Here is a 23,682-nt window from a genome sequence, read left to right on the forward strand (position 1 = left end):
CAACTCTCAATGGCCCTGCTCCATTTGTCCCTTTCCTCAACTGACACCTGTGGTGGGGGGGGGGGGCAGGGGCCCAAGGACATCTTAATAATATTTTCTCCAATATTCTTATACACTTTGAGTTCTGGACACCATTCCAAATCTTTTTTTGCGCCCCCGCCCCTTGGCTGCACCGTGTATCACTCCCACTGTGAAAAGAGGACCTGGTGCTTTCTTCTGAGTGGTTTGCTAATGGCTGTTGTCCTCTCAGACAGAAGCAGTCCTGGCATCTGTGGCCATCAGTAGAAATGGCCAGAAACTCCATGCAGGGTGGTCCCAGAGACTCATTTGTCCCTCACCTGTAGGGAGTGCCCATTGTGATGGATCTAGCACAGAGCAGTCTAATGGCAACACAGACATCAGATGAGACTTTGGAAATAGTAAGTGGGGGTGAGTGGAGCAGAGCTGCATATGTCATCCAGAGGGAGGGCCACCTGACTATTCTTCTGTGTGAACTGCCTGGAGCACTGTCAGGTGAGCAGCCTGAAGCACAGGATTGTTTACAGTCTGAGTAGTAAAACATTAACCTAAAAACTGGTCCTCCACTGTGAGCGGCTAAACCCAAAAGCAGTGAGAAAGGTAAGCAGCTGGCTTTCAGTGGAGCCAGTGGAGCAGGGGGGACAAAGATAGCTACCCTGAGCAGGGTCACTGTAGAGCCAGGTGTCAAGGAAAGGGGTGGAAAGCACTGGCATTAGGAGCTTCTAGGGGCAAGGTACACCCAGTGTACTGCGTGATATTCCTGGCCTAGCCTGGACTGTGCATTGTTCCTTTTTGTTTTTTCTAATTCAACCACCATGTCTGTCAGATTAGTCAATCAGGTGGAGATTGTGTGGACAATATACTTTAGATGAACCCCATATGTGCTTGCATACTTGCACATACACATATGCACACACACAAAGAGGGTTGCCATAATAATCCTGGCGGAGCTGTAGGCAGAGTCCATGGAAGAGAGGCCCCCAGGAGCTCTGCACTCAGGTGAGTCACTCCTCCAGCAGCCTGTCTTCTCTCCTCTGTCTTGTGGCTTTAGTTAGTGGTCTTTGCCTATAGGTCACAGTGGGGTTTTTAGATCTGAATGAGGGGATGGGAAGGATGCTGATCAGAACCTTAATTCAGTTGTTTGCCCTTGTTATCAACTATCCCTTTCTGACTGAGTTCCCAGTCCCCTAATCAGGAGGTAATCTACCAAGTCAGTGGTGTGGTTTTCTAAGGAAGCCCTTGTTTTTTGCTTTGCATCACTCTCTCCCTCTTTCCCTCCCTCCCTGCTTTCCTCCCTATCAACTCTCTATCTTACAAAAGACATAACATTTGTTGAGCATGCAGCATACACTTTATCGAAGCTAAAACTGCACAGTCACCCTAGGTAGGTCCTATGACTGTCTCCATTCTTACTGGAGAGTGTGTTGCCCAGAGAGAGCAATGACTTACACATGTTCCAGCTACAATGGCTGCACATACCAACAGCATGGGTCTGAACTAGGGTGGCCAGTTCTGCCCTGTCGGTCACTTTGCCTCTCTCTTCCCTTGCAGGAGACGCTGGGCAGAGTTGCTGAATCTGGGCTCCCCGCTCTGCTTCTGCAGTGTCTCTACCTCTTTTTTGTCTTTCCTCTGGAAAAGGATGAGTTTTTTGAGAACGATCTTCAAGTTCAGAGGATGTTTGTGCAGGTGAGTGAGAGGAGGGGTTGAACTTTGGGCCAAAGTTGCACTCTGCTTCTCAGGGGTGCTCTTATCTTTTTTTGGCCCTAGTTCTGGAGCTTCTCTGTTTTCCGAAAGATCCCAGCTCACCCCTCTGTCACCGTGTTCTGCAAATACCAGGAAGCCTGTGTATTGGGAAAATGGATTTTCTTCTTCTCTTCTATCTCACTGTATCTCTCTATCAATACTCTGCTTGTTTTTATTTTCCCAGAAAGATGAGCTTCTTTTTTTCCACTTGGCCCCACCAGTTCCTTCTCCAGTCTGTGTTGACAGGTCCTGCTGGCCCTCCGCAGCATTGGGAATCTTCCATCTATGTCCACTTTCCCTTTCAGAACAAGCATCTAACTCCACTTGCGTAATTGTAGCCCCTATTTTCTAAATACTTGCTATATACCTTGCTCCATGACCTCTCCTCTGTCACCTCCAAGAGTCCTGTCTTCCATCTTGGGGCATGTATAGTACTGTGTTCCTGATTCTATGCAAACTAAGGCACAGTGGATAAACATGAGCTCAGGGGCTGGGTAGAACTCTAGGAGTCTGGCTTCGAGCTCGCTCACAGTCAGGCTTTTAACCATCTCAGACTACTGAGTACTACATGTGGTTTCCTCTTGTCATTTCCCATCTCTCCTATCCTCTCTGACTGCCAGCAGCAATTTTTAACGTAACTCCTTACTCCTTCCCCTGCCCCTCACTGACATGTTTCACTTTCCCATCTTCTGGGAGGCTGAGGTCTACAGAAAACCCCTTCTGCTTCTCTGACCTTTGAGGGTGAGGGAGGGTAAAGAGGGCTGTGTGTCTTACTCATGTTTATGTGTCCAGGGCCTGGGCAGTGTCTCACACAAGCAGGTACTTGGGACCATTTGGGAATTTTCAAGTGCAGCTGTCTGTTGGACATCTACATGTAGATTAACATCTATTTTAGACTAATTCTTAAGCCAGAGTCATCATTACCAGAGAGTATCAAACAAGTTCTGGTGGATTTTCACTTGTGGTGGGTTATCCCCTAAACTGCATTTGTCGGAAATTTAGGCTTCATTTACCTGTATATAATCATATCCCAAATGGTGGCCAGGACACAGTGCTGGGCATGTAAACAAATATTTATCCTGTATTTGTTACATGTTCTTCAGGGAGTGAGTGTGGCTCCATCTTTACCGTTTTCTCCAAGGATGGACAGAGTGCAAACCACAATGATAGAACTCACCTGTGTTCACCAAGATTTTACTTAATTCATTCCACAAAAAATATGAAGCTCCTTCTGGGTGTGGCTGTATGCCAGACTGATGGTTCCTTCAGTGATCACAGTCCTCTTTCTCATATACATGACAGAAAGAGGATGTTATTGACAACCACACCTAAAACAAAAGCAAACTAAGAGAACAGCTAGATCAGGACCAGAACCATAGAAATGGAGATCAATTGTAGGGTTAGCAACAGGGGAGTGGGAGAAGGAGAAGGGGGTAGGAGGTACAGAGAATAAGTGGCATAGACAGTAGGGAGAAAATAGACAGGGGGAGGGCAAGAATAGTATGGGAAATGTAGAAGCTAAAGAACTTATGACACATGGACCTGAACTAAAGCAGGGGAATGTTGGGGGAGAGGGTGTGCTGGGTGGATGGGAATGAAGGGGGGGGGGAATGGGATAACTGTAATGGCATAATCAATAAAACATATTTTTTTAAAAAGAAAGAAGATATGGAAGCCAAGTGGGGGAAATAGTCACATAAATAAATCAGCATGTCCAATTTTCAAGTGCTCTGAAGGAGAAGTCAAAGGTGTGCTAGGAAGTGAGGAGAGGAGACCTGTTTTACAGTAGAGCATAAAAGAGGCTGTTTTGAGGAGATGGCGTTGAACCAGAGCTGAAGGTTGGGGTAGAGCTGTGATGGGGAAGAGGAGGGCCAGGAGCAGAAACAGCCATCTGAACCAAGGGGTGTGGTTCACATCCACATGCAGGGACCTGTGGCCAATCCCAGGGCTGTCCAGTTGGGACTCTCTTGTGGTGCTGGAAGTTCAGGTTCAGGTGGAAGGAGCTTTCCATAACTTCTAAACTGGAAAATATGCAAAATTAAACCATCAAGAGCCAAAGAGAAAGGAGGCAGGGCAAGTCCCTGACGAGCTCTGAGTGCCGTTATTCAGCCCAAGTGGATAGACTGTGCCTGAAGTTCACAGGGAGACTGAATTGGAAGAAACGAGGACCTCAGGAGGTTACAGGATAGCATGCATGATCTTATGGAGGAGCAGAGTTTGAATGCTGACCAGGGATTCAGGAATACATCTTGCTTTTTAAATAGCACTGAGTCCTGTTAATTCAATGCTTAACAGTTGATGGCATTATCCTGGCATTTCTATAAAAAAGACATCCAAGTTAAATATTTCTTTCTTATTCTGACTTGGAAGGGATAACTACTGTTTTTACAGGGGTTATGAGTTCAGACAGCCAAAGCCTTTTAACCTTTTTTAGGTGGCACTTTTGACCATGATGGTGTGGGGCAGAGAGTGGCAACATACAACTCCATCTTTTGTGCTGACACATGCCCATCAGTGTTCTTGAAAGTTAGGGAAAAAGTCTATTGCAGGAAGGAGGCTTCCTAATTAGAGTCTTCTTGGCCCTTCCTTCCTTCCTTCCTCGCCTCCTCCCTCCCCTTCCCTCCCTTCTCTCTCTCTCTCTCTCTCTCTCTCTCTCTCTCTCTTTCTCTCTCTCTTTCAGATGTTGCTCAACATTTGCAGTGAGTCTCAGGGGCTGGAGGGGCTTCTCTCAGGGAATGAGCTCCAGTCTTTAGTGATTGCCACAACCTGTCTTCGGGAGCACAGCTGCCGCTTTTGGAAGGAGCCCACCTTCTGTGTGCTGAGGGCAATCTCCAAGGCCCAGAACCTCAGCATCATCCAATACCTGCAGGGTAAGTCCTCAGGGGACCAAGGGTGGGTTCTGGGCCCACTTTCCACAAGACCCTGTTATGCTCTTGCAGAGTCAGGATAGATTTCTGGGACAAAAAAAGATGTGGACAAACAAGGTTTATATCGAGGCCTGGTTATGCCCAGTAGATGACCCTATATTGCTTGATTCCATTCATGAAAGTGCTTGTATTGTTCATTTTGATGCTCCATTGAAGGAGAGAGGTAAAGGGGAACTCATTTGCTACCTGCATACTGTTAAACAGAAACTGTGCTGGACCCATTTGTGTGTCATCTCATTTGTTTTTTTGAGATAGATATTAAAGATTATTACCATTTTGCAGTGGGAAACAGATTAGTTTGATGAAGAATTTGCCAAGTCTCCCCAGCTTTCCAAGAAGAGAATCAAATTTAAAATTGGAGGTGCCTGATTCCAGTGCCTTAGGTTCTGCTCTGGTCAGGACATATAGGGGTTAAGGTCATCAGTTCTGAACCAGCTCTGCCCTTATAGTTGAGTGGCTTTGGGCACTTAACTGACTGGGTGTCCCAGTTTTTTTGTCTATAAAATGGGGATAAGAATCCTGCTGATCTCATTGGACTGTTGTGAGGCTTTGGTGAATTGACATATTTGAAGTGCTTAGGCAGTGCTTGGCACAGGGTGGATTCCCCACAGCTGTCAACATCACAGCATCAATACCTGGTGGGGTCAAGGCAAGGTGCTAAGGGTGCCAACTCCATTGGCAGGACCAGGGGCTCCTTCAGCCTCTCTTGCCTCTTCCCAAGAACACAGATCACACTGGGTGTCATGGCTCACACTGTTTTGGGAAACTGTTTTGGCCTCCTCTCAGCAACTGGGCCATCAGGGGGCCAGAAGGGAGACTCTGCAAAGCTGACTCAAGGGGTGCATGCTGACAGAGGTTCACTACAGCTGACTGCCATACCCACTCTGCAGCATTTCCTTAGCCTCATAGCTAAAGTACCTCGTGGGAGCACAGCAGTCCATCCCTTGGGCTGACCTTGAGGTATGAAGTCTTTTTGGAATTAAGTCAGAGCCTTCCAGTGTGAGCTGCTTGTCCACAAACACTGGCCCTGTGATCTGTCTTCTTTCTGGGTATTCTTATAGTAGAGGGAATCAGCTGGTGAGAGCTGGGAACTCTCAATGCGCCCTCCCTCTTCTTTTTTTTTTTTAAATCCTTACCTGAGAAGATTTTTTCATTGCTTTCGTAGAGAGAAAGGAAGGGAGTAGGGGAAGAGAGGAAGAAAAATGTTGATGTGAGAGCGATACATGGATTGGTTGCCTCTTGAATATTCCCAGATTGGAGATCAAACCCACAGCCTAGGCATGTGCCCTGACCAGGGTTTGAACCCACAACCTTCCAGTTTATGGGACAATACTCCAACCAACTGAGCCATACTGGCCAGGGTGACCAGCCTACCCTGTTGTTACAATGGAGCCCAGATGAAGTAGAAGAACCAGCTGAAGGATTTACATTCCTGGAGAAGCCAGGACCCAGTGTTAATAGTCTAGGGTCGACTGGGCCTGAGGCGTTTTATAGCTCGGATCCCCTCCACCCCCCACCGCTGCTCACAGGCTAGAGTTGGAGACCCCTAAGAAAAGGCTGTGTGCATTAGTGGTAAAAGGCCCTCATTGTGCCATTATTCTCAACTGGAAATGAAAAATTCCATCTCACTGAGAAGCCTGCCACCTGAGCACTGTGTCCTCTTAGAGAAATGAGTAGTTTTTGTGGGAATATGGGTTGAGGAGAAGGTTAGAAAGTAAGGGCTGGACTGGAAGTCACCTGCCAAGCTCTGAACTCTAGGGCTGCCCTGTCTGGCATGAAGACTCCACACATCTCAGCCTCACCATTGAGGGACTGGGCATAGTTATCTCAGGTTCCAAGCAGGCATGTTTCCTGACTTCCTCAGTACTCAGAAGAGACTTCCCAATGAAAGAGCCCTAAAAATGGCCACAAATCAAAAAGCAAATCTAATGACATTCCTCTTCTGACTCAAATTTCCTCTGGCTTCTCAGCTCTGGAGTACCACCATGGCCATTTCTCACATGAGTTGGATCTTTCCCCCACCTTCCTGTGTTCCACAGAAGGGCCCCAGACTCCTGATTCTTTAGTAACTGAGACATATTATCTTTTCACTGCCTCACCTTCATGCATGCATATATTCTCTACACTCTTCATCAAGCTAATTTATGCTCACCTCCAGTGCTGTTTCCTTAAGGCCTTCCACAGTGCTTGGGTCTTGCTTGGGTCATGCATCTTGTTACTCAGTGAACTGAGAAGCTCCACCTGCTGGGAATTAGGAAGAGAGGTCTGAGAGGCTTTCTTCTTCCTGGTTCACCTGCTCCCCACCTAAACCTGCAGAGCAGGGCTTTCAGGATAGCACTTTCCAAGGGGGGGTGGGTTGACTTTTTGGGGGGGGTTGCTGGCCAGTGCTCAACCCACTGAGCCACAACAGCCAGGGAAGGGAGAAGTCTTCTTGATCCAAGCTTAAAGGGGGTGGGGTGGGAGGGAATGATTGTGGCAGAAAAGCTATTGCTTCTGAGCAAACAGTGGTGTCTTTTTCCTCTCAGCAATGGATTGTGTCAAGATCTCCCTCCAAAACCTCTCCAGGCTTACGGACTCTCTCCTTGCTCCAGAGCTGGGAGAGGCTATGAGCCTCATCTTGGGTTTTGTGAAAGACTCCTACTCTGTCTCCTCGGCTCTGCTCATGGAGTTTGAGAATGCAGAGGGCTACCCTCTGCTACTCAAAGTGTTACTCCGGTAAGTGGATGTGTTTGGTAGGGGAGAAACCTCCAAACCTAGGTCCTTCTCAGAATCATTTGGGGTGTTTAGAGAAACACACATATGGAGGCTTCTCAGAGTGTCTTCTGAAATACAAATCTCTGTATATAGACCATGGACAGAGAGACTTTTATTGCAAAGGTAATTCAACGTGCATTGGGCTTGGGAGCCAGAGCCACTCCTTTAGAGAACAAGTGGGTGGTTGTGTACTAATTTTACTAAATCCCTTTGGTGGTAGGCACCACTCTCATGCCTGGCAGCCTGGCAGATACCTGTCAGAACCCACATTGCTGTGTTGGAGGGGTTTCTGGGACTGCTGTAATGGGCTCTACCTGTATGCTTGAGGGCCGGAAGTGCAAAGAAATCAACAACCCGGAGGGGCAGCCCTCAACCAATTATTGGTAGAAGCTGATGGAGAAATACCCAGAAAGTTTCCCCTTGTGGGTGGGGGATGGGTGAACTCTACCTGCCTCCCAGAGTCCCCAAGGATTAACCTCCAGTTGCCTGATGAGGCATGTACTTGATAATGCTCTAAACTGGCTCCTTTCCCTTCTCTGTCTCACAGAGCATCTTCCCTACTTGTGTTTTCAGATCAGCTAAAAAATACTCAAAAACTACCCTCTCTCCATCAAATTTGTGACCCATGAGAATCCAAATGTAGACACTCTGTAGTTGGGTCAGGACTGATTCTTCCAACTTGTTCTATTCTGATTGGCCATGCCATCCTCAGGTTGGGTCCAGAGATTGGATAAGCCAAAAGATGGAAATCAAAGAAATTTTGAATTTTCCAACCTCTTCCATTGATCTTAGGGAAGCTACTTTAGGGAGAGGCCATGTATATTTCCTTGGGCTCTGCTGTGAATAGGAGAAGCCCCTTTCCCTGTGAGATTCAGCCTATACTGTGCTTCATGGACTTCACTTCAAGCTAGGGTTCTAGTCTAGAGGGGTGACTTAGGTGAGCTTAGGTGAGGGAGTAAAGATGTGACTAAATGACAATCCTGATGGCCTTCCTCCAAAAAGACATATCAATAAATGTCCCTATGGTGATACCACATTTTACATTAGTCTGAACTATGACTAACTGGCTATTGCTAATGTGAAGGTCTATGGCATCGCAGTTCTTGATTTTCTTTTCTTTTTTTTTTTTTTTTTTGTTAAATGGGTGGTTGGTTTTCCCCAGACTTCTTGTGGGAGTCAGGAGAGGGAAATGAGCCTGTTCAGGAGAATGTCAGGAAGGATCCATTGCAGCTTATTGGTTTTCCTTTTTACCTTAACTAAAGTCATACTGCAAACACTTTTACTCTTGACATGACAGCTGGAATAAGACTTGAGAGATCCTTTTCCACAAGGAGAGCAGCGTAGCCCACCTACACATAAGTAGCTAAAAAATAGAAATAATACTCAACTTTGAAACAAACATAAGAAAGTCTAATAAGGTGGGATTATTTCTCATGATGTTTTTTTGTTGTTGTTACTGTTGCTCTTTGGAAATGTTAAATCTCTGATTTTGGAGGTACCCCTTCCAAAAGCACATGCCTTTTGGGAGGCCCAGCTATGGAAAGCAGCCTTTTCATGAGCAGACACTATTGCTCTTCCCAGGTTTCTCTGTATTTCGATTGCACGTTTAGATCTAAGGCTGATCTTTGCAAACAAAGTGACTTTTACCCCAGGGCACTTCCTTTGCCTTTTAGTGCTAACTCAGTGGAGACCTTTGGGGTCTTTCCCAGCATCTCAGTCTGCATTGCCTCTGCACCCCACTGAGGAGCACCAAAGACAAATGTGTCTGCTTTGTCTAAGAATCCAGGGAACTTGCCTCATCTGTCTCTGTAGGTATGATGCACTGACCCAGAGCGAAGTGGATCCCCACCTGGATGAGCTCCTCAGGCTGGTGGTGTGGCTGACGACCTGTGGGAGGTCAGAGCTGAAGGTGTTTGACAGCGTCACTTACCCTCAGCTGGAAGGCTTCAAGTTCCATAATGAGGCTTCTGGTGGGTCATTCTTTGTCTTCTGGGGGCCTAGCAGTAGTTAGTGCTGTTCCCTGACAAGGCTACACAGGTTTTTTCCCAATTATTTGTAAAGAAATAAATGCTTGTCACCCATTAGTGACACAGTAGGGTCCAATTCTGTCATGCCTTTAGGGAGATTGCTTATGAATTTAAAATCTCTCCTTCATACATTTTTCTAGGTGTTTTGGGTGGGAACTAGAGTAATTAGAGTTTGCTTAATAAAGGTGAAGACTCTCAAAGAATGGAGGGAGGCTCGGTTTACCACCATCATCTCTGGTATGATGTACTCTGTGACATTTGCTTATGTAATGAGGAGATAGCCCTGAAACAGTCCCCAAGTCTTTGAGTCAGTGCCTCCTCAATTCTTTGAGATACTGATTGAATTATTGATGAACTCAATCAACATGTACTGGTGCACTGGGCAACAGCCACTTTGCCCCATGCTGGGTACCAGGTGTCTGCTCTCTGAATATTCTCTGAAGAGACTATCTCACATACACTGAACCATAATATATTCTGTAAAATAATGTACAAAACCTCACTGATAAAAGTATCAGGCACAGTAGCTACACTAGGCAGGTGGGCCAGCTCTCTGTGTCAGTCAAGAAGCCCTGCACAAAATGTGAGGTTTCAAGGCCAAGTGTGGGTTGTCCAGGTAGAAAGGAAGAATAAATTTAAGGACAGAAAGTACAGCCTGAGGAAATAAGTGGTGACTGAAAACATCTGGTTGAGTCTTGGGAAATGGGCACAGAGACCTGAGCAGATCAGAATGCAGAGGCTTCAGAGCTTGGGGGTCAGTCTAGGAAGAGCCATTGAATGGGTCTCTAGCAGTCTTACAAGGAAGTGTCTGGATCAGAGAGAATTTCCAGAAACATCTCAGGTGTCTGAAACAGAGAGGGTTGGAGGGAAGGAGTTTTCACACGAAGTGTCTCTTGAGCAAGAGAGAATGAGATAACCTTGAAGCTGGAGAGAAAGGAGAGAGGGGTATGAACCTGGCTTAGTAATTTTTAAAATCATTTTATTTTAATTGATTGAAACCAATCCTTCAGCCTAATGCTACCCAATGGAAATATGATGGGTCATATTACCTAATTTTAAATGTTCTAGAAACCATATTTTTTAAAAGTACCTTAAATTATTTTTCATAATAGTTCTGTTTAACCCAATATACTATTGAATATCTAAACTATCATTATCTCAACAGGTGATCACTACAAATAATTGTTAATGACTTTTTTGGCATTATTTTCTTTGTGCTACATTTTGGAAATCCAGCGTGCATTTTTATACTCATGAAACATCTCAGTTCAGAATGACATTTCAAGGGCTCAATTAGCCACCACATCTTGGGCAATGCAGTTCTGGTCTTACATTCTGGGCAGCTGGATTTCTGAATTTCTGATAGACGTCTACCCATAGAAGCCAGAAAATGGAGACTGTAAATGATATTTCTTGACGATAATGCAATCATTATTTCTAGGCATAGGCAGGAAAAATGACTTGTAGGGTTATTTTTTCTTTCATTTTCAGGGGCAACCATTAAGAATCTTCAGGCCTTCCAAGTCCTGCAAAATGTGTTCCACAAAGCTAAAGACTCCATCCTCTGCACGCGAGTCCTGTTGGCCATCAGGACCATGTGGGACTGGAATGCTCGAAACTTCTTTCTGTTGGAGTGGACCCTACAGCCCATCTCGCAGTTTGTAGAGATCATATCCTCGAAGCCAGCCCAAGTGCAGGTGCATTTCTTCCAGATGCTGGAGGCCCTGGTGTTTGAGCTGCATTATGTGCCCCATGAGATCCTGGGGAAGGTGCAGCGCTTGATCAAGGAGAGCCCTGAGCCACTCTGCACCCTTGTAGCCCTGCAGAGTGTCCTCAGGATAGCTGGTGCAGACCCACTCTTCACAGACATTTTCAGGGACTCAGGACTCCTGGGCCTGCTGCTAGCCCAGCTGCGGAAGCAGGCCAAGATCCTAAGGAAGTCAGGTGTGTGTAAGCCTCAGAGGTGGAAGGGGGAACAGGGTGGGACCCTTTTTTAGCTGAACCTGCTCTGCCAGCCCACCCTGCCACTAATCAACCTAACAGAGAAAGTGAGCATACCCATGTCACTCTGTTCTCAGAGAAGTTATCCCTAGGGCATATGACTTCACAGAGCAGCAGCCTCCCCATTTTCTATAACTGGCCTGATCTTTCCCATGGAGAGATGAGGGGCATAGATATAACTTTAAAGACTCATGGAGCTAACTCAGGCCAATGAATTCTCAGCTTTCAGTCAGTTCCTGCCTTAAGTATTGTCTGAGTATGTAAATGGGGCAACATCAGTGGAGCGGGGGGTGGGGGGGGCAGGTCTTCAGTAATACAAAGGGTAATGGGGGCTCAAAGAAGCTGGGGCTCTGGTGGTGCATCTGTCTGGGTAATCTGGGATATGGCCGTCTTGCTCACTTGATGTTGTCCAGTGGTCTCCCATTTGGAGCAGGGATCATTGCTGTCAGCTTGTCACCTCTGAATTTTGGCTACACTGTTGTGTAGCCTGCTGGGCCATATACTTATGGCTCCCCGTCATTATCCCTTCACTCCTGCCTCAGCCCCTGCACTCTCAACATCAACAGTCTCTGCACTCCCCCATGGGACTTCAGGGTTCCTTTGTCCAGTGGGAGTACACTCAGGAGTGCTGGCCTGAGTTTGCTCACTGCCTGACCACACCCACTCAATGTGGGGCCACTCTACATGGTAGTCTGAAACTCCATCTCCACCAACTTTCAAATAGGATCAGAGCATAAAAAATCCTTTCAGTTCCTCTGGCTTTTCATCAATCTGGCTACACCTGACCCTCTGGGACTTCAGTCTGGAGGGACACCAGAACAAGACTCAGTTACTAACCTTTTGGCCTTTTCTCCTTCTCCTACTATACTGACTGGGAGGGAGCTTGGGCTCTCTGGCCATTGGCCCCTTTTATATTCTGCTCAGTCTCAAGCTAAAGCTGTCAGTCTGTCTGCATTCTGGGTCTCTGTATGTGAAGAAGCCAAAAGGGTTAGCATGAGCACTGGGGCCAGCCAGCCCTGGGCTGAATCCTGGCTGTGCTGCTCACAAGCTGAGTTATCCCAAGCAAATTGCTTCACTTTTATGAGCCCTTTCCCTCTGTAAAATGGAGATACATACATAGTGAAAATTCAATGAGGAAATATCCAAAAAGTATCCATTGTTGTGCTTGGTATATAATAGGTTCTTGAGAATGTTAATCATCTTGTTCCTATGTACCCTGAGCTACAGCACAGAAGACTGAGATAAACACGTGAGGAGAAGCTTTCACACCCCTGTTGCAGTCCAGGAAGGACCCCTGCCTCCCTGGGAGTGACAGGGTTTAGGATTAGTTGCTCTCATCTTGGCATAGCTGGGCCTGAAGCCAGGTCTTAGAGTCCTTTTTATGTGCTTCTTTCTATTGTTCTTTGCTTAGCCTTTTTGTTTAATGTTTGTGTGTTATCTTAACTGTGTATTGCTTTTCAGCAGCCTGACATTGAATTTACTTTTAAACCCAGTCAAAGACCTATTACCATTCCCAAGAGAATTGGAGCCTTTTTTTGGTGTGTGAACTGATGCATCTGATCTTTGTGCCTCTAGTCTTATGTGTTTCTTGCTGTTTCTTGGGTATGTTGTCTTCTGATTGACAGACTCTACCTTTAATCACTCATTCTTTCATTCCCCCCAAATTTACTGAACTTCCCTCTTGTGTCAGGCAGTTTCTGGCCCCAGGAATTCAATGGTGAACATGTAGGCATGGTTTTCCCTCATGGATCTAATGGTGACACCTATCTACTCCATAATCTCTCAAGCGTCTCATGCCTATGGTGTGAGTTGGCAGTCCCTCTCCCAGCATGAATGCCAAACTAGCTGTGTCCAAAGGAAAGTCAAGAAGGCAGGGCCTCAGAGATTGTTTAGAAGAGTGATTCTCCAAGTGTGGGCCTCCGACCTGCCTGTCAGCATCAAATGGGAACTTGTTAGAAATGCAATTATAGGGAATCTACCTAAGACCTCCTAAGTCAGAAACACTGGGGAAGGGAACCAGCTTCTGGATTTTAACAATGGGCCCTCTGGGAGGTTTTAATGTGGTTCAGTTGGAGAACCACTGCTCTAAGGTGTAGTAGAGTTACATCTTATAAATTGAATGCACACTCTCTTATAATGGAAGCATTATATTCACATTTCCTTAAGAGGACAGAAAACTAAGGGAATCAGAAATTTGAGATCATACAATGTGCATTTAAAATGTTTTTATTGCTCTTTAAATGTGGCAGGAAACAAAGAGTCCTCTCTTGGCATTCAGGATCCAGAAAGAGAATTGACCTGTGTGATGCTGAAAACTGTAGTCACGCTTCTGAAAGGCTCAGTTCGGAATGCAGGTAAAGATGCACCAAATTTGCTTATCATTGCTTGGGAAAACATGAACTGTTTTAAGTAATTTATGTCAATGATCAAAGGTTATATACAAGGAATGACCAGCACGAATGTGTGGTTAATAACTATTTTCTGGTTTATATTCAATGTTTATGAGTAAATTGGTAGACACCTTGGTTGACACCTCTTACTTTTCAAGCTGATAAATAAGTTTATGAATAAAAAATATATCCTAAATTTAAGAGATCAAAGAGTATCCCCCACCTCATGCTTTCATGTAAAATCTGTTAATATCTTGCTGTGCTGACTGTTTGCTTTAAAAAGAATTCTACTTGTTTATTAGAATTTTTTTTAAGGGATACAGTCAGTGCAGCAAGATAACAAACAAGCAAGCAAAATAGAACCAGAGACACTGAAATAAAGAACAAAATGACAGTAACCAGAGGGGAGTGGGTTACCAGGAAATAAAAAAGGGAAGGGTCATCAAGGAACATATATACAGAACACATGGACAAAGCCAAAGGGGGATAGGATCAAGGGTAGGAGGTGGGGATGGGTGGGGTGGTAGGGAGTGGTGGTGGTAAAATGGAGACAACTATACTTGAACAACAATAAAAAAGCCAAATTGTAAAATACAGTCAAAAAAGATTTTACTTTTTAAGAGAATTAATTTGATGTGCTTCCAGCCTATGATGGACTTAGTAGTTTCATCCACCCAAAATTTTTTTAATTTCCTAAGATTATGAACCTTCTATGTTGTTTCTTTAAAAAATATGTGCACAGAATATGCATACATATATATTATACTATGAAGCAGTGCATTGAAAAAGTGACAGCAGTGAATTTGGTGATTTGGGGTGTCTTTATCTGAAGCCCTCATAGATCACCTATACCAAATATGAATGACAATTTCCTATGACAGAGGGTCTCTAATGCTAAATTATTAAAAAGTCCCTGGTGGTGCTGGTTAAAGTGCATATTTCTAGGCTCCCTCCCAGAGGTTTAATTAGCAGCAGGCCAACATAGAGCTCAGGAATCTACTTTTAAAAAGGCAATTTCCATGTAGGGAGCACCTGGCCACTCCTGCCTGTGGAGTTGACCAGTCAAATCCAAATCATGCCATTTGAATAATCCAGATACTTCCTAGCTTTCATTCCACATGATCACTCCAAATATTAATCATGGGGAAGAAATTCTTAGAATTACTTTGAAGCAAAAACATACTACCCACCAAGTTTCTTTAATCTCCCCTTTTTTCAAGAAAATGCCAAAGAATTAAGTATGTTCTTAACTTCAATTCTAGTTTGCTTTCACTGATAATTTTGGCAAGAGAGAGAGAGAGAGAGGGAGAGAGAGAGACAGAGAGAGAGAGAGAGAGAAAGAGAGAATTGCCTCTGCCTTGGATTAGGGAATTATATAGAAATAAACAGGATAGGTATATCTAATTAATGTTTGTATTACTTAGGTTTCCAAATTTAAAAAAATGTTTTTTTCCCAAAACAGAATTCTCACTGGAGAAAAATTTTTTCTTTTAATTCTCTACTGTAAAGTTTCTCTTTTCCTCTTCTCATTTTAACAGTGTGTATAGAATTAGAAAAAATATATAATGGCCAAAAGAGGCACATAAAAGTGTAGCAAAACAAAATTTGGATATTGTAAGGAAAAGCTTTCTTATAATTGGCACTGACATGCAGAAGCCTCCATCACTCTAGCCCATACTGTCTGTCTGGTCTGCAGTTGTCCTGAAAGACCATGGCATGGTGCCCTTCATCAAGATCTTCCTGGATGACGAATGGTACCGGGGAGCCTCACTCAGCATCTTGGAACAGCTCTCAGTCATCAATACTGAGGAATACATGAGCATCATTGTGGGTGCTTTGTGTTCATCCACTCGAGGGGAACTGCATCTGAAACTGGATCTCCTAAAGGTGATGTCAAGTCCTCTTTGTGATGGGTTTGTCCATGGATACATAGCAGGTGATCAACATTGGCACAGGCCAATGTTGATCATTCATTCATTTGGTCACTGTATTATACAGATAAGTTAGTAGTAGTTGCAATAACAAATAAACCCCACATCCTCAGGAGCCTGACCCAGAAGTTTCTTTCTTGTGTACAGTCCAATCAATGATTGGAGAAGGGTGTCCTCCAGGGACAGCTGTCACTTGGGCATCTAATCCAGCCAGAAGGCAGAGGAATGGAAAACATGGAGAGTTACATAACGCATCTTTGTTCAGACCTACAACTGGCATATGGTAGCCTTCGTGCAATTTTCTTCAGGTACAACTTTGAACAGGACTCACGTTGAACATGAGTGACAGGACACGTAGTCCCTGGCTGGACAGCTATTTCCCAGTGACCCTGTAAATCACAGAAGAGGAACCTTAGTCATTTGTCCCCAAGCAGCTGCCTCATTCACTGGGCCAACACTCAGTGAGCACCTAGCAATTACCAGGTCTGATGCATAGTGCCTCTGACACCCAGTGGGTGACACACAGCCCTCACCATCTGGGAGCTGCTGGCCATGGTTTGGGAAGGTGCACAGAGAATATCTGAGATAGAAAAAGGGGGAAAAGGCCAAAGTGAGCAGTGGGTGTCAACTTTAGGCAGCAAAAAGGAGTAAATTTTTTAATTAAATTATCTTAAAACAGTTAAAGATAGCTAGTGTCACTGTCATCAGCTTTTCTGCTGGTTAGGATTCACAATTTTGTTGCTGTTCCTGCTCTTTAGTTTCTTTTGTTTTTTCTGGGTTCATGCCTTAAGGAATATCTTCTTCCTTTGGTTATATGCTGTTTAAAAGAAGAACAGATGTAAATTCAGATATCCCCCAGGTAACTGAGCTCAGGACCCCTCACAAATATGTGCAACACAGTCCCATGTAAAACACATGCTCTTGTGTCAGTAACACACCACAATGGAGAACTAAAGAAAATATGAAGTTGCTCTGACTTCCAAAATTAAACCATCAACCTCAATTATCAATGACCATTTACAAAAAAAGTTAGAGCATAGTGTTTGGTTTATTTTAACTACTTTTTCTCTGTATAGTACCCATAGCAGATATTGAAGTAGCTGTGTTACTGTTATCATGTAGTCTAAGCCTGCGGGTGGTAGGCATGGCCAAAGCATCTTGAGAGGTGCATCTGAAAGTGACATTATGCCCATAACTATCATGGATTTCACAGATGACAAGAACCAGAGAGTAATTTAATTACAGGGCCAAAAAATTATTGATGGCGATTTATATGGACAAAAAAGGAAAGTTAATACAATTTGAAAGACAGTAGAGTCTCATGATTATGTGAAGTGAAGGAACTGAAGGGAGCACATAATGAAGAGAGTAAGGGAGAGAAATATCAAGAATTACTGACAATTTACAGCTGGGAAGGACCTTAGCTTCCTTTGGTCCAGTCTTTTTTTAATTTTAATTTTTATTTAATTCTTGTTCAAGTACAGGTTTCTGTCTTATATTCCCAGCCCTGCCAGTCTTAATATTCCAGTACACATGTCTAAGAGCTTCTATTACTAAATGATGAAGTTGAGTTTGAACCTAAGACTAGTGACTTAAAATCTAGTGGTCTTTCCTCTTCATCATACTATTTGCTGCATTTTTTCTATTATATCCATATTCTGCTTGACTTGCATGCCCCTTATTGTGTTAAGGACCAGAGAAGGCATGGGCCAAAGTAGTCAGGACTTTGGTTCTCTACTGGGTGAATAATTGGAATCTCCATTTGTTTCTGATATGGAAAGTCAAACAGACCTACAGAGAAGAATGTTACATTTTTACTTTGCTTGGAGAGTGTGAGTGTTTCTGTGTTCATTGTAGAAAAGAGCTCTTTTTTGCTCATGGAAAAGTTAATCTTATTTATTCTGTAGCCTAGAGGCACCTTATTGGAGTGCTGGCCCTTGGGTAATAGTATGAATTTCTAAAATTAGCAATGTAAAGCCATTATGGTGTTTTACAGATTCAATATCATTTCAGAATCACACTATCAAGAAAGCACGTCAGGGGTAAATACTGTGTAAGCTTATTTAACAAAGTCAAACCCTGGGCTCAATGTGCTGTCTTTTCCCTGGGCAGTCAGGAGGGCACCTAGAGGTGCTATTGCTCTCCCAGGACCAACACTGTCAAAATATTGCTGTTCTAGTGTGTGATGGGGAGGGATGGGGCCCAAGTGTCTTTTCCAGATTCGGCCACCACTGAATCATGTGAACACCTATCCAACATTTGTTGAAATTTGATGTGGGATTTCTATTTTTTCTCAGTCACCTTGGGAACCCCTTGGAACTTTAGAAACAAAGATGTAAAATTAGATCTTTCTGGCCGGACTCCCTTTTTAGAAGTTGTAAGTGGATGCTACCTGAGGCACTATGCCTACAAAATGGGTCAGATTTAGAATGAGGGGGAAGTTATGAAGTAGGGGGAACTAAAAGTCAGTTCTCCCTGCCACCTATAAAGATTTGCCATCTCTGAAGTGCATTCACATCATGGTATCATCCTCATCTCCCTTCCTTGAGGCAGAATCAGCCAGAAACACCCAATTTAGGGAAGTTGTTTCCAAATCCCAGTGGTGCTTTCATACCAACACAGAAGCACATGTGACTTCACCACCTAATTCTGGCAAATGATAACTGAGTTGAAGAGGAATGTAAGCAAATGAATTTCCTCTCCATAGCAGGTGGGGCCATGATTGGGTTATGCACAAATTCAGATTGATTTGCTAATATATATTTAGCTATTCAACTCTGAGCTTAATCATATTACCTCACCAGTCTTCCAGCATGACACATGGAAAATTATGAGAAATAACGAATAATAGGATGTGAAATAAATCCTGTTAGTTCTAACATAGTTAGCGCTTTGCAGCAGACATTCATTTTATAGGTTCAGGCTGGAGGAATACTAACTCAAAGACGATGACATGGTAACTGAGTTAAGGAGAAGAAAATGGGCTTAATGCTGACCTTTCTTGAAATGTGTCAACCCTAGCCTGATTACTTCGACTTTAGCTGATTAAATTTACTCCCTTCCGCAGACTCACCAGCCTTGGTGATGCATTATCACGCAGAGTTGAATGACAGTAATGGAGACCCTTCTCCTAGGCCCCCAGTTCCTGACAAATTTTCCTGAAGTAGCACAGTATTTATTTTCCTTTATGACAGAAATGTTTCTTTTTAGTTGCTATGAAATTAAGCCTTTGTAATTGGATTTTGAACTCTTTAGTTTATGACTCTGCAAATATGAAATTAACCCCATCCCCAGAAATAATAGAGCAGTCTAAGTTCTAATGAGATTACCCCATTTTAGATAATTACTCTGAATTTAATAAATCAAACAAAGCAATAATTAAGGACAACCATCCCTTTCTCCTCCCCACTCCTAACAGGAGGAAAAAAGAGCCATCTAGAAATGACAGGGAACAGACATTCTGAGAGACAGAGATCATAAGGAGAACTGGTATTGGGTTGCTTCTCTTTAAAAAATATCTGTTCTAAATACTCTTTGCCTTTTTGTTATTATAGAATATTTGTAATTGCTCTATTTTTTTATGTGAGGAATGACAAATTTTAATTGAATTTATTGGGGTTACATTGGTTAATATAGGTTTCAGGTATACAAGTTTATAATACATTACCTTTATATTGTATTGTGTGTTTACTATGCCAACTCATGTCTCTTTCCATCTTGAATGATGGACCAGTCCTTTTGAGCAATAGCTGGTGTCAAATTAGACAAAAGTGGAAGGTGGTTTCTTGAGGGAAGAGGAAATTTTAGTGGTTATCTGTGTTAAGATGATTGTCAATAGTCTGATTATTTTGTTTTTAAATCATTTCCTCTTTTTGTTATTTGTTTTGTTGTATGATAAACAGAAGAGTTCCATCCATTTCATTTATTTTCAATAACTTTCTAAGGTTTAGGAGCCACCGAAATTTCTCACATAAATTTGGATGACTTAATACCCTAGAGCGTAAGATTTCCCAATGTCTTTATGATTTATTTATTGTTCAGGGCAGGAGTCATGTGACCAGCAATGAGAAGGTCAGGTCTAGATCATGCAATGCATGCTGTAACACACACCAGTGATTAGTGGCTAAACTTTAGTCTTTTCTGTGGGTTTTCAGGGGCAGGAAGAAGGCACCACCACACATATTTAAAGGCTGGAGTGTATTTCCAATTCAGATAAAGAAATAATATCATCAGGAGTGAGTTTCTCATACAAGGCAGGCCCAGACACAGGATATTTGTCTGTGGTGTCTCCTGACCGTAGAGTCCCCAGGGTTAGTGGTAGGGGTAGGCAGCTTTGGTGATGCTGCTACAGAGAGACAGGCTTTTCCCAGTCTAGACAGCTCAGTGTTGCTATGCCAAGCTTTCACATTCACTGAACATCACTAGTTTAGAGAACCTGCTCTAATAATTTATGTGCTTCTCCTTAAGGACATGACTACAAATATCAACCTTTCCTTGTTTTGAGCCAAATTCAGAAGTAGTTAGGTCAAAATGATGGGGGGTGGGGTAAATCCTGTGCTTGATTCCTCTGATGACTGTAAAAATTACAAATAAATGATAGAACAATCAGCCTGGGGATTCATCTGAAGACTGGCTGTACAGAAGTTCTATAACTATAGATATACAGAAGAAGACATGTAATGACTGGTGGAAGGGGAGGAGTCCACAAACGTTCTGGCCCCACAGTCATGTGTGGCAATTGAGGATCAGGAGGAATATCTCAGCTCCAGCTGTCCTCCTGAGGAGTAAGAGATACCAGATCCATATCAGGCTCTCCAGTGCTGGGAAGAGAAGACCCTACAACACCTATAAAAATCAGTGGGGATTCCATTAGTCTGGGTGAGATGAAAGGCTGCTGGAAACCTAGGCATCCTCTTAAAGGGCTCACACACAGACTCATTCTTTCGAAATCACTCACCCTAGGTTGGGTGAAGGGACAGCAGCTCAGAGGTTGCCAGAGATACACAGGGAGAAACTGAAATACACGGCTTCAGAGCGAGGGCTGCAGAGACAGTAGCCATTGTTCTTGTATTGAGCTTTTTTCTGACCCATCTGACAGACAAGCACCATCTTTCCTGTGTTGAGCCCTTCTACTGCATTGCCAAATCTGAATCTGCAGTAGCCTGTGAACACCACTCACCCCACCCCAATGACCCCCTGAGGACCCACCTCAACCAGTTCCCATACTGCCAGATGTTCTTTTAGCAGCAGGAATCTGATCTAGGCTTAGCTATGATCTTTCTTAGCTATGATCTGAGAAACTCTCAAAGGTCTGTAGACAGGCAGCAGCTGGCCTCACTGAATCCTGTGCCTTTGCTAAGTGGCCCCAGACTTGTCACTGGGGGCAGGTCTGAACCTGCATTGACCTAATGAACATTTTCCCCACTCTGGTGACTCCATGAGACCCTGCCTCACCAAAATTTGCATATAGTTTGAGGTTCTTTCAGGGGCTGAGGCTTATGGGCAGCTGGCAGGTGATGGCAGGCCTTGGGGTGTTCTGTGCCTTTTGCTGAGTGTTCTCAGGCCAGGTACTGGCAGAAAATAGCCTTAGTTCACAATTTGAAATCTTCCCCAGTCATCTAGGCCCAGAACAGGCCATTTCCAACCATGGATTACTTTTACCAGTAGCCTTGGGCCAGTCACAGGCAGCAGCTAACCTTGACCTGCATCAGAGCCCCTCCAAAAAGGACCAAGAACCAACATACCCAGTGGTCACTTCAGACCAAAACAAGCACCACCAGATTAGATCTTCAAGTGACTTAGCAGATACCAAAGCCCCCTGGGGCAAATCCCACTCCATGGTGGTTAGCCCAGTACAGCAGCCTATACACTGTTATTGTGGTGAACACTCACAGCCACTCAGCCTGAAAGTCAATTCCACCCACTGATGTGACAATAGCAGTTGAGGCTCAACTACAACAGGAGGGCACACACCACCCATAGAAGGGAAACTTCTGGACCACACAGGTCCAATATCAGGGAAAGTGTACCACTGTGCCCACAGGTCACCTGCTACATAAGGCCACCTGGTGAAGACTGGAAGATGTAGCAGACCTACCTAATACACAGAGAAGCAAACACATGGAGGCAGCCAAAATGAGCAAAGAAAAGTCTCAAATGAAAGAACACAAGAAAACTATATAAGAAAAGGAAATAAAATGTAGGCAAGCAATCTACCAGATACAGAGTTAAAAAATAGTAGTTATAAGGATGCTCAAGAAACTTAATGAGAACTTCAGCAAAAAGATACTAAAAATGAAAGATAGAACATCAAAACAATGAAAAAGAACCAGTCAGAAATGAAGAATACAATAACTGAAATGTAGAATACACTGCAACGAATCAATAGCAGATGAGATGAAGCAGAGGATCCAATCAACAACTTGACAGACCAGGTAGCAGACAATACTTAACTGGAACAGCAAAAATAAAAAGAGAATAAAAAGTGAGAGTAGTTTCCCAGTTGATCTGGGAAAACATCAACATTGCATCATAGGGGTACCAGAGGGAGAAGAGAGAACAAAGGATTAAAAACCTGTGTGAAGAAATAATGACTGAAAACTTCCCTAACCTGGTGAAGGAAATAGACATACAAGTCCATGAAGTGCAGAACCCAAAGAAGCCCACCCCAAGACACATCATAATTTAAAGGATAGAGGTTAGAGACAAAGAGAACATCTTTTTTTAAAAGTATATTTTATTGACTATGTCATTATAGTTGCTCCAACTTTTTCTCCCCTTTCTCCTCACTCTACCTTGCACCCCCTCACCCTCCAGCATACCCCTCACCCATGGGTTGTACATATAAGTCCTTTGGATTCTCCATTTCCTATATTATTCTTAACCTCCCCTGTCTATTTTATGCCTATTAATTATGCTTCTTAGTCCCTGTACATTTCTTCCCATTTCTCCCCCTCTCCCTCCCTATTGATAACCCTCCATGTAATCTTCATTTCTGTGAATCTGTTCCTATTCTAGTTGTTTGCTTAGTTTGTTTTTGATTTTTAAGGGTAAGTTATTGATAGTTTTAAGTTGTCATTTTATTGTTCATAGATTCTGATCTTCTTCCATTTCTTAGATAAGTCCCTTTAACATTTCATATAATAAGGATTTGGTGATGATGAATTCCTCTAACTTTATCTTATCTTGGAAGCACTTTATCTGCCCTTCCATTCTAAATGATAGCTTTTCTGGGTAGAGTAATCTTAGACATAGGCCCTTGCCTTTCATGACTTTGAATACTTCTTTCCAACCCCTTCTTGCCTGTAAGGTTTCCTTTGAGAAATGAGCTGTTAAGTCTGATGGGCACTCCTTTGTAGGTGACTGTCCCCTTATCTCTTGCTGCTTCTAGAATTCTCTCCTTCATTTTAATCTTGGGTAATGTAATTATGATGTGCCTTGGTGTGTTCCTCCTTGGGTACGGTTTCTTTGGGGCTCTCTGAGCTTCCTGTATTTCCTGGAAGTCTATTTCCTTTGCCAAAATGAGAAAGTTTTCCTTCATTATTGTTTTAAAGAAGTTTTCAATTTCTTGTTCTTCCCTTTCTCTTTCTGGCAGCCCCATGATTTTGATGTTGGAGTGCTTAAAGTTGTCTCAGAGGTTCCTAAACCTCTCCTCATTTTAAAAAATTCTTATTTCTTCATTCTGTTCTGGTTGGGTATTTATTTCTTCCTTTTGTTCAAAATTGTTGATTTGAGTCCTGATTTTCTTCCTTTCACTGTTGGTGCCTTGTATAGTTTGCTTTATCTCACTTTGTGTAGCCTTCATTTCTTCCTCCATTTTGCAACAGAGCTCAATCAATTCTGTGAGCATCCTGATTACCAGTATTTCGAACTGTGTGTCAGACATATTGTC

The 23,682-nt window shown here is 43.5% G+C and overlaps 1 protein-coding gene across 4 annotated transcripts in view; it reads left to right on the forward strand.

The window, feature by feature from the left end:
* WDFY4 (WDFY family member 4) overlaps positions 1-23,682 on the forward strand; it is a 370,216-nt gene that overhangs the window by 45,160 nt on the left and 301,374 nt on the right. For all 4 annotated transcript variants that reach the window (XM_037056671.1, XM_037056674.1, XM_037056673.1 and 1 more), the window contains exons 5-11: positions 1,570-1,704; positions 4,442-4,631; positions 7,214-7,403; positions 9,255-9,412; positions 10,961-11,413; positions 13,720-13,824; positions 15,557-15,747. In XM_037056671.1, coding sequence (XP_036912566.1) covers positions 1,570-1,704; positions 4,442-4,631; positions 7,214-7,403; positions 9,255-9,412; positions 10,961-11,413; positions 13,720-13,824; positions 15,557-15,747 — 1,422 coding nt within the window. The remainder of the gene's footprint in view (positions 1-1,569; positions 1,705-4,441; positions 4,632-7,213; positions 7,404-9,254; positions 9,413-10,960; positions 11,414-13,719; positions 13,825-15,556; positions 15,748-23,682) is intronic.

This window comes from Sturnira hondurensis, unplaced genomic scaffold (genome assembly GCF_014824575.4).
Source record: "Sturnira hondurensis isolate 20B ecotype Veracruz unplaced genomic scaffold, ASM1482457v3 Scaffold0009125, whole genome shotgun sequence".
NCBI lineage: Eukaryota > Metazoa > Chordata > Mammalia > Chiroptera > Phyllostomidae > Sturnira > Sturnira hondurensis.